Genomic DNA, 11,548 nt, shown 5'->3' with positions numbered 1-11,548 from the left:
CCAGCCACCTCTGAGGTGCAAACTGAGGGAGCAGGAGGATTGTAGAGTACATGGGATGTGGTTGAGACCATCCTCCGATGCGGTGGCCCAAGACTACCATTCTTCAAATACCACCCTCAGCGAACACTCGTATTTCATTTATAGTTGACACAGGCTCCCAAGGTTTCAAGAGACTTGGCCATAGTTGGCCAACTGGATGCTGGGAAAGCCTCTGCGTGACAAGGACAAACAGGGGGCCCACAGCCTATGCCAAGATTCTGCTCACGACTGTGTGCGGCAGAAGTCAGGGACTGGAATCCCTCTGCCCAGACTCCCAGACACGAATGCAAAGTTCACAGGTCTTGACTCTTTCCCACAGCGGAACATGTGCTTTTGTGGAAAGACCACACAGAGGAGTCAGGATCTCCCTGTTTCCAGAATCTGGCCATTTAGCCTGAGTTGCGTTACAGTGCCAAGGCCGCATTTGCCTGGAAGGAATCTGGGAGATTGTTTCTCCTGGTGTTTCAGAACCACTCGAGCTGCTCATTAGAGCAGATGCCTGGGCTTCCTTCCCACGGGACTCTGACTTAGTGGGTCTGGAGCAGCGCTGGACCCTGGCTTTCCTAGCCAGCTTCCAAGGCATGCTGACTCATGGACCACACTTGAGTAGCGTTGGCTAAACGCTTCCTTGTTTTAAGAGGAACTGGCAGGCTTCTTCCCAAAGACCAGAGAGTAAATAGTTCAGGGTCTGAAGGCCAGTCAATCACCATTGCACACTACACAATTCCGCCATTATAGCGTGAAAACAGCCATCAACAGTGTGTATAGGCACAGATATGGTTGTCTCCTGACAAATCCATGTAAAACCAGGATTCGGTGTTGGCTGTAGCCGGCTGACTCCTCCCTCCTAGGACTCACCAAATGCTTAGAATGGTTTGAGCTGCCGTTTGGGCTTTCCCAAACACTTGCTTACAGCTGCGGAGCCAAAGGTGACTGGAAACAGAGTAGTAGTATCTCAAGATATGTTCTCCTCATGCATGATGATGATGATGAAATCACGTCAGTGAATAAATACTTAAAAAAAAAAATCACTCTGTACCAGGTTTGCTAGTACTACATGATCAGGTATAGTGTTAAATGTGTTTTGTATTTAAAATATTTCAAATTTTAAATCACGTCTCTTTTGTGTATCTATGTGTGGGCATGTGCAAGTGTGTGCCGGTGTCTCCTGGAGCTCGAGTACAGATCTCAGTGGCGCTCTGTAAGAACAGCAGTCATTCTTAACTACTGATTCACCTATCCAGCCCATTTTATGTTTAGATTGAATTTGGCCTCACCTGATTCCCGAGCGCACGTATGGAAAGGGAACACTCATTTAGAAGGGTCATTAAGGACCTTTCTCAGTGTCCATAAAATAAACATAAACCAGCTTCCACAAGACTAGGAGGGGGAAATGAACATAGACAGCCGGACACTTTTTTTGTGTGTGTGTGTAAGTTTTTAAGGAACATTCTAGAAACATGCACATAAACCAACAAGTTATATTATCTTTATTCATGTTAGAATTTCTATCAGTGTTTGAACATTAATATTTAGAGAGTTTTGTACATTTTCATCTGAGAACCGCACTAGGTCACAATGCTCACGTCAACACTTGCAATCACATGAACAGCTCTTCATGGACTCTCATAACACTGTTAGACATATCTCTTCCTTGCTGTCATTTACAACAAATGTGTCCTCACACTCATGTCTCAGCAAAGTTCCAGACATTATGGATTTCATCACATATAAATTCTTTAAAAATATACTTCTGTCAAAAGACTTGATGACTACTATGTACACTACAAAAATAAATTTTCATATAAATAAATTATATGGCATACTTTCATCTTTGTAATTGAAATGACACAAACTCATTTCTGCCCAAATTGGCAGATGAGACCCAGTTTGAATATTTATTTCCTTTAAACTCCTTACACTAAAACCTACGGTGAGTCCTTAATGTAAATGTTATATACTCTGAACTATTTAACATTAGTAGCACTCTATACAAATAAAACTTCTGTTCAAAAGTAAAACATAACCGCAAGAGTTTCCAATAGAAATAAAATCCCTGCTTTTTTTTTCTTTTGTTATAAACTGGCATGACAAATTCTGGAGGACATTCTTATGATACAAAATTATAAATATCAGCAAAGAAAGATCTTTTCTTTTAAAAATTAAAACATCCAAACAAACAAATAATACAGACAAAATAAAACTATGAGAGAGACAGACAGACAGACACACACACTCTGAGACTGTCGTCTCCTGCCAGCTCTGTGTCCTTCCTGCCTTGGCTGATATGCTGTACAGAAACCAAGGGGCTGTATGGAAGAATCTCCTTTTGCCATGTGGCTGGGGCTCAGGAGTGAGGGACACAACCAAGAACTGCAGGGCAGCGCCTTCAGGGTTTTACAGGCCCCTCCTCAGTTCAGGGTGCAAGCTATCTGAGCAGAGCTGGTGCTGGGTAGGCAGACAGTGGCTTGACAGGCATTAAGATAGTAGCAGTGGGTGGCCAGGGCCTCTGGCACACGTGCGTGCATGCAAACGCACACACAAAGGAGCACATGGCAGCCACAGGTGGTTTCCAACTAGTACCTTACAGTTTTGGGGGGATACACAGGGTCTGAGGTCACTACACTGCTGATACTATTACTAGGGGCCCATTGCCTTAAATTTTCCAGGGACTCAGGGAAGCTGCAGGCGGAGTGCACTCCTCACAGCAGCTTCCATATTCTCAGTGCTCCCCTGCAAGGGACAAGGATATTGCTCTCCCATCTACCAGTCTCTAGCCAGTAGAAAAGCAGCTCAAACCTCAGGGAGAGAGAACAGGGTCAAACTTTAAAATCTAACAGCGCGTTCAGAGAGCTTCCTCCGCACACTTCTATGGATAGGGTGGCATCTTCCTGCTCCTCCAAGGACATCCCATCGGATGAATGCTAACAGTGGAGAAAGGAAGGAAGTACACATAGGGTAACACAGGGAAGAGTTCCCAGAAACCCAGCCGGCGGCACCACCAGTTAGCATGCCCCAACTGGGCAGTCAGTTTTGCAAGAGAGACTATATTTGTAAAGGCCTGAATACAGACCTTGAGTGTAATAGTTTTTTGTTTTGTTTTGTTTTGAAGTGCCTGTATCTGTGACATCGGGGCAGGAGGCTGTGTGTATGTGTTGAACATCAGAAAGGTACAACCACACTTCCCTCGAGTGTAATCTTATGCCCAGCTGAGACTCACCACCAGTGGTAACTGGTGAGACTCTAGATACAGTGGCTCTAACAGCCAACCTTATGACCTATGGGAACACAGCCTCTTTGAAACACAAGGTGGGGTGCCTGGAGAGCTACCCATGACCTCAGGAGCTGCCACAGGCATGAAGCAAGTCTGGCTTCTCTTGAATACTCCCAGAGATCAAGACAGATGATGATGGGGCCATCCTTCCACTAGGACCAAGGCAGAAAGAGACCTGGACCTTCCCAGCTCAACTAGGCCAGAGCTAAGGTCACACAAAGCAAAGAGAAATGACAACAACAATAAAAAAAAATCACAGTACAGTACATTGGAAAATCACATGCGCACACACCCATGAGAACCGTATAAAACTACCCCTAGAGAAGCCACTGGGATTAACCTGTTTTCTTCATGTCTGCTCGTTAAACAATTATCACGCATAGCGTGTTCGAAAGTTAACAGTAACATTTCATCCTACCACAGGGTTGTGATATGCAAATTTAAAATATCTTAAACAGAAACCTTTACAAATAATCCTATTACATAAGCAATATTTGCATAGAATTATACAGGTAAATTATACAATATTTAAGCAGCAGCGACATATGCTGGGAAAATTTAAAAACTAAGTTAAGCTTGGTTGCGGCACAGAGCCCAATGTACACAGGGGAAGACCCTGTGGTCTCCCCACTCTGGGGCAGGAGTGGAGAGGCCCCAGGCAATAGACTGTACAGCATTTCCATGTATATTACATGTGTACACCTCTTAAATATTTATAGGAATATTTCACAAAAATAATACAATCAGTTACAGTAACAACGAACTGCTTTCCCGTAATTCCAAGCAGTTCTCTTCAAGCAGTCAGTCTGGAAAGAGGTGGGGGCAGGGCTTTCCAATCTTTGGCCTCTTTGCTTCAGATTTTAATTACCCTTTAAAAGAAAACAAAAAAAAAGGAGGTCACATTATGGTCACGACCACAGTGAGCTGTGCACCACTCACACAGCACAGCTCTTAACTCCAGTGGACAACTGAGAACTCTGCAACTCTACAATAGGCTGACTGTGGTGCTCAATGCGTTCCATCTACTTTCACCTTGCAAGGCCCTCTGCATGCTTGTTAGAACTCTGCGGTAAGTGCTCAGCAAACAGGCACAAGGCAAAGCTGTTAAACTGCATTCGGAGAGATTAATAGTCAAGAAAAGAAATCCGTTTTGGAACTGTATTGTTGTTACTCGTGGTTAGATAACAGTTTGGCCTCATCAGCCTTGCCCGCAGGATGAAAGGTTCCCCCAGAGTACAGAATGGGGTGTGCCACTGCTCAGGTGACCCTGGGAAGCACAGCACCACTGGGGTCCCTGAGGCACATACCTCAGTCGGAGCTGCTCCCCCATGGCCTCTCCTCACATTCCACGTCCTGTAGCTCTATGACCTCCACCTTCGAGTCCCTCCTCTCGCACCTGACATGAAAAGGCACATGGGGGTCCTCGAACACGCCGTGGTCAGTCTCAGGGTAGCTCTCATAGCCTGGACAGGGTCCCCCTCGGGGATTGCGCCCAGGCCCAGGTGGAGGGTGCACAGCGACAGTCACAGAGGCAGAAGCCGTCACAGTGGTGATGGGCTGGCAGTAGCTGGGCACAGAGCTGCCCACGGCAGTGGACGTCGGGTTCCGAGGGTTGTGAGCACGGCCCCCACGGGGGCCTGAGCGGTCCCTATCGCTAGGGCCAGAATGCCCTTCAGCAGAAACCTCAAAAGCGTCTCTGCGCGGTCTGTAGGGGGGTGGCCGCAAGCCTTCTCTCGGGGGATCCCTGCGAGGCTGTTGGCTTTGCCGTCCGGGGGACAAGGAGCCAGAGTCCAGATGGGGCTGCTGCCGAGGGTTCGAGGGAGGATGATGTCTCGGTTCAGGATGGACCACCTGCAGGGGTGACACAGGTTAACACAGGGACGGAGGGTGGTGACCTTCCACACACAAAAGAAAACCTAGTCCCTTTAGTAACCTCCAGATGTGGATCCTGCCAGCTCCTGCACAGCTGGCTGGGGGCAGATAGCTGCTTATAGCCGCTGCCTACACTGTAGGAGCATCCCAACAGGGTCACTCCCACAACCAACTGCTCTACCCTGCTCAGTGTAGTGAGACCCTAGGTCCTTCTCCTCAAAAAACTGCAAGTGTTTGGGCCGGGCTGGCCAAGAGGCAGGATGTCTTGGTACATATACAACTATAGACTGTAGCCTTGAGAGGTGTAAGGCTCCTGTCTCTGGGTCATTTTGGCTTTGTTTCACCTGCCCCCAGCTCCAGGCCAGGTGTGGCCAGCAGCTAATACACTGAAGAGCAGAGCAAAGACAGATAGTTCTGTTAGGCAATGTGCCTCTGCCTGACTATTAGGAATCTGGTTTCTGGGTCTCTATACAAAGCTCAGAGCAACACAGTGGCCACATCAATCAAAGGACCGTGACCAACTTCAAAGTCGGTGAGCTTGTACCTATTTTTAGGCTCCTGCTGAACAGAACCAGATTCACACTGCAGCTCAGCAGGGCATCGTCACGGGTGTGTGTGGGGGGAGGTGGGGGGGGAAAGGGGACAGGGACACAGTTCATTGGCCAGCCCCTCTCTCCCTTCATGGAAGGCTGCTCTAGCCTAGGACTGGAAGACACATTTCCTGTAAGGATGGTGGGGGCCTCAGGCAGCAAAAAGGGGGCTTTGGAGGCGTGTTTAACATCTTGACTGGGGGCTGGTGAGGCTAAGGAAGGAGCCCATGGATTCCTCACTACCTTCTTGAATTACGGTTGAGCTCGGGATGATTCTGAGCTTCAATAGATGGAGAGCCAGCTCTAACTGTAAGAACTTGAGGCCATAAACCTATGGGAAAGCCTTATGGAGTAATTAAAATAATTTTGTGCTAAGGCCAATTATAGGTAATAGAGATGAGAAGGAAAAAAAAATGCTTCCCATGGCAGTATAATACACTGTTTATTACACTTCCTCCCACATCATTCTGAAATGACAGGTAGTGTGAAAGGATAAGAATGGGGAGAGGAGGCGGCGCTGGAGAGATGGCTCTGTAGTCAAGAGCGCTGGCTGTGCTTTCAAAGGACTCAGGTTCAAATCCCCAGCACCCACATGACAGCACACAATTGCCTGTAACTCCAGTTCCAGAGAATCTGACAACCTCACACACACACAGACAGACATGCAGGCAGAACACCAATGCTTAAAAAAAATTAATAGATAAAATAAAAATTCTTAAGTTCTAAATCCACCTTGAATCAAGGTGGGGCTGGGGATGAACTCCAAGGCTTTGAGTATTCGAGGCAAGCACATCACCTCCCTATAGCAATGCTGGCACTGCCCCACTTCCGTCCACAAGATTAAAAGGAAACATGTCACAGTTTACAAAGAGTGGCATGCTGGCAGTTTCCTGTGACCTGACCTGGTGGTGTATGTACTTCTTTCTTGCACCCCATCTGTCTACGCGATCTGCTGCTCAGAGTAGGAAGGGGCCTCCCCTGGACCTACTGGCCCCTTGCCACAGGAGAGGAATCTTTCTAGGTCCCCCAGGTGACTTACAGTGGACCGGGCAAAGACAGGGTTTTCTGTGGCTTCCACAATCACTTGATGGGCAGGACCTCCTGCACCCCGCTGCGCCTCGTAGTGCCTGAGCTCCTCACTGATGCCGGACACCGTGGTCTGAGAGCTGTACTCCGAGTCAGAGGAATCAGACCCATTGTTCATGTGACCAGGAGGCACTGCAAACCGGACGACGCTTGGGGGCGGCTCAGGCGAAGGAGTGGGCAGCCGGTTCAGGCCATTGGCTGGAGACACCTATGGAAGGGGATTGCAGATTAAAAGTGTTAACATTTGTTTATCGATTTCAAAGTTCAAAGACAGGGTTATTCATCACCCTCTGTCACCTGACAGGGGAACCCCCATACATTACATTGTATCTACTTCCTTTCTCCCCGCTGTCTGGAAAACCAAGATCCTGGCACAAAACACTACCCCTGTCTTCTAGCCCCTGAAAGGCAGGATAGATGTCTTTCACCTATTTGTCCTGTGAAGCCCAAACACTTATCTGACGCAGGAAAACCTTCCCTTAGGTACCCTCAAGACTAAATGTGCCCATCAGTTGGTCTAAAACAGCTCTATAGCCGCCCACCACCACCACCACCACCACCACCTGAACTGTCAAAAGAGCCCATGCCATCTGCAAATACAGCAGCACCTGACTAAGTCAGGCGTGGCACTGGGGAGAGCAGGTGGCCCGGAGGGTGAATGTCTCACCCTGGGCAATCACTGACCTCAGGACACGGTCCAAAGAAGGACAAGAGCACAGGCAGCAAAACCAGTCCATTGAGAACCCCCAAGACGGTGAGAATAGCCAGGACAGCAAAGAAGTACCTGGAAGACAAAAAGGGGGTACGGGACCCGTCAGTGGGAAAGGAGAACACCCTGTCCTCCATGCACCCACCCACCCTGCTGAAGTCAGCTGTGGAAACCACAGTTCAAACCGAGCCCAAGATTAGTTCGGGATTTTGTTCTTTTTTCACGTTATGACTCTGAGGACTACCTTCCGCACCCTACAGAGCTACGGCGCTAGCTCATGAAGGTGAAAAAAAAAATATTAATTTGCTGAAATCTCATGCCTGTAATGTTATTTACAAATGTGTTACACCAACACAGAAATATGGAATGTGAACCGAATGGCTGAACAACCTGAAAGCAGATACAATGCCGAGGGGCCCCTCTCATGAAAACCCAGCAGAAGCAAACAAATGAAGTGAAGGGTGTAGAATTTAAACAATTTGGCCCAGGAGGAAAAGCAGCCCGCTTCTGCAGGCAGCTAATCCACTGTGAAATGCCCTGGCCTCTCACGGCAGAATCTCTAATTAAGTCTCCAGTGCATCAGGTAAGTCTTTCATTAATCACAACTTTCTGCCTAGAGTTCTCTGGGTTCCAGTTTTACCAAACAGCTCCAATTGCAACCTTTTCAGAACACAGGAACCAGCTTTCTGCAAAGAAAACGCTGCCCATTCTGTGGGAGCCGGGGCATTGTGCGGGGTGAGCGCGCTCCACAATGGCAGCGCTGCTCTGCAGGCCAATCTTTTGTTGAACAATTTAGCATCTTTGAATACTCTTGTTTTGCGTCAGCCAATTCAAACATAAAGGCTGAAGCACCATGGCAGAAGAGGGAGAGTGAACAGTGAGTCCTGCGTTCCCACCATTGAAGGCTAAAAGGTCTGGGATCCTTCAAGAATACCAAGGTAAACCTGTCGGCCAGGGCCCGCCTCTGCTCGGCACTCTGCACAGCTGGAGGGCACACACTCCACGCAAGGATGCTTTTCTGGAACTAATGATTTCTAGGGCTTTGATGGGAGTGGGTTGCTGGGGCTGGGGGTGGGGAGGTTCGTAAGTTCTGGAAAGAATGAGTAAGTTCTGGAAAGAAAGAGGTTAGGCTAGATATCTATCTGTGAATGGTCCCCTGGATCATAAAACCCAACAGCCACCCTACAATGTCCAGTCTTATGTATGTTTTGACAGCAGATGAAAGGAGGGAGAATCCCTATAAAAATACAAACACCTTACAGCTGTTGTAAACACTAAAACCTGCTGAGTTGCGTCAGTAAGAACCTAAGCCGCCAATGCCTTGCTCTAACATAAACTGTGGAGCGTTTGGTGGAGGCACGTATCCTCGGCAGGCATTAAGACATTTGCCTCCCATCCATCTAGCTGCGACATAAACAGACCAATTAGATTTCTGACGGCTTCGTGTATACAGTGTCTAACTCATTTACCCCACGCCAGGGAGGGCTTTATCTATCCTATTTTAGAACATGGCAAGCCCTTCTGTGCTCGGAACAGGAACCCTGGGATCTCTGGGAGGGGCCGAGGAGGCCCAGCTAGGACAGGATGTGGGGACACAGGTTCTGCTCTGGGGCGTCCTTTACAAAGCTGTGCACCACCTCCTCAGCTGATCCGCAAAGTCCAGCACATCCTCCACCTCTCTTGGCTTTGAACTGCCTGGGGAGACTTGCATGTCCCAAAACCTGCAGACCACAAGCCACACAGCAGAATGGGTCACATGCTACTTTGCCAGTATCACAAAAATGGCACCCGTGAGACTGGCTTTAGCCTCGTGTTAGAAGGGCTACCAGGCCAAGCCAAGGCAGTCTCATGCGGCATCGGGCTTTTATACGAGAAAGATACCAGTGCAAGAAACACCCAGCCAGTGGTTTAAAAACAAACCCAAGCCAACATCTAAGGTAATCGAACTGTCTCACCAGTATTTGGCAAATGTGAATCTACTGACTGGCCCTCTAACTTACCACTAGGCATGCTCAGGCTCACCTGGGAGCTGGCTGGAAAGGCCTCTGTCAATGTGCACTTTAATAGCCCCAGATGGTAAAGAACGATATTATATAAGAGGGCTGATCTACGCTGAACTGGAGTCAGCCTCTGCTTACTCCACCCGCAAACAGTGAGCCCTCATTCAGAAAAACTGACACCCCAGCCAGCCCCGGAAGTTTGGCTGCCCAATGGGGCTTATGCCTCAATGGACTCATTTCCTTTCTTTTTCTTCCTCTGGTGGTGGGGACTGACTTCCCCCTGCCCCATGTACCTTAAGGCAAATGCTTCATGTATCACCAAGCCACACCCAAGGAATAACTAACTTTTGTTCCTTATTCATCTTCAGCTAAACTTCCCCTACTTGGCCAGCCTGTGTGTGTCCATGTGTAAAACTGATTACAGCCAGATGTGGTAGCATAGGCCTACAGTTCGAGCACTTAGGAGACTGAGGCAGGACCATCAGTTCAAAGCCACTCTCTGTTAGGTGAGTTCGAGGCAAGCCGGGCTACAAGAGACCTGTTTCATAAACAAACACCAACAGCAACAAAACCACATAACCCCTTAAAAAGCATTTTCTCATCTTCTTCATACTTTTCTGCTTTTAACACAATACCGCTTTTCTTAAACAGTGGTCTCAAGAGCAGCCAGGCTGTACAGGAGTTCTAGCCCAGCCAGGAAAGCACAGTGATCCTGTTTCCCAAAGCACCAATAAAGAAAAACCAAACAATGCTAACCAAAAATGGGCTGGTTAGGTCCTATCTCTCCAGACACATTCGAAAGACACCTTACTTATTTTGGACACAGGCTCTGCCTCTTCGCAACAGAGTTTGGTTTTAATCCAGTGGTCACCCTGTGAGGCTACCAGTGCTTTAGAATGTCGTTTCTTTCTTGTGCAGATAAAATTTTTTTTTTCAAAGTGAAAACTCACCGTCCTTCATACTTTGCAAAGTTACCATCTTACCCAAAGTAATAAAACCCTGCCTTGTGATCCAAAGGGACTCAAGTACACAGGCCAAACTTGGGAGTGCCTGAATCTGACCCTGCAGCCCAGTATTCAGCATTACTAAGTTTTCTTCCTACTGTTTGCTTTAAGGCAGGGCCTCATCCAACCCTGCTGTCTTCAAATTCAGTACAGAGAGCCACAGACTGGGACTGCAGAGATGAACTACTCACACTTGTTTTACATGTTGTGGGGGACAGAACCCAAAGCGCGCCTAGCACCCCACTGAGCCACATCCCCATTCCCCCACAGTTCTGAGGAGGGAACCAAAGCTGACTTCCTTAACTAGCCAGAGCTCCAGTCATCTCTCGATAGATGTTTGCACCTCATGTCTCAACACGTGGGATACCATGTGACTCTAGCTCCAACCTGTGGAGCTGCCTCTACTCCAACCCTTTCCCATTTGTCTCTTAATGATACTACTAGGCCAGGATGACCATAGGAGACAGGTGGAGATGCTGCCACCTACAGAGAGAGAAGGAGTAAGCCACAAAGACAAAAACGATTTTCATACCACGCCTCCTCTTCCATTTTTGCTTACCTGACAATGAAATCAAATTCGGACCCTGCAAGCATCAATACACCCAGTAGAGTGGACACAGCACCATCCAGGACAGGAGCAAACATGTGCTCCAGGGCAAGCATAGCCCTGTGGTTCTTGTCACCAATGGCTGTCAGAAAGGCCTGAACAAAGGAAGAATTGAGAAGGTCACAGGCTGTGTAGTATGTAGGCAGGAAAGTGCTCAGCTTTGTCTACACTTAGGTTTTGTTGATTTTTCTCGTGTATCTCATGAGATACTGTCCTCAAACTCGTTGCTATAAAAGACTGACCTTGAACTTAAATCCTCTGTGCTCCACTTCTGGAGTGCTGAGATGTGCAGATGTGCACTACTATGCCTGGTTCTATGTTGGTGCAGGGGATAGAGCTTGGGCCCTCATGCGGGCTAGGCATGCAC

General features: G+C 48.0%; 1 protein-coding gene across 6 annotated transcripts in view; it reads right to left on the bottom strand.

The window, feature by feature from the left end:
* Positions 1-1,506: 1,506 nt before the first annotated feature.
* The window catches only part of PTCH1 (patched 1), a 68,271-nt gene continuing 58,229 nt past the window's right edge, over positions 1,507-11,548 (bottom strand). For all 6 annotated transcript variants that reach the window (XM_084781814.1, XM_084781813.1, XM_084781812.1 and 3 more), the window contains 5 exons: positions 11,134-11,276; positions 7,546-7,645; positions 6,815-7,069; positions 4,621-5,164; positions 1,507-4,182 (listed from right to left, as the gene is read on the bottom strand). In XM_084781814.1, the coding sequence (XP_084637940.1) occupies positions 4,622-5,164; positions 6,815-7,069; positions 7,546-7,645; positions 11,134-11,276 (1,041 nt within the window). In that variant the 3' untranslated portion in view covers positions 1,507-4,182; position 4,621. The remainder of the gene's footprint in view (positions 4,183-4,620; positions 5,165-6,814; positions 7,070-7,545; positions 7,646-11,133; positions 11,277-11,548) is intronic.

This window comes from Acomys minous (genome assembly GCF_964271855.1).
Source record: "Acomys minous genome assembly, chromosome: 5".
NCBI lineage: Eukaryota > Metazoa > Chordata > Mammalia > Rodentia > Muridae > Acomys > Acomys minous.
The sequence above is the reverse complement of the archived record's forward strand: the minus strand, read 5'-3'. Positions and strand labels throughout refer to the sequence as shown.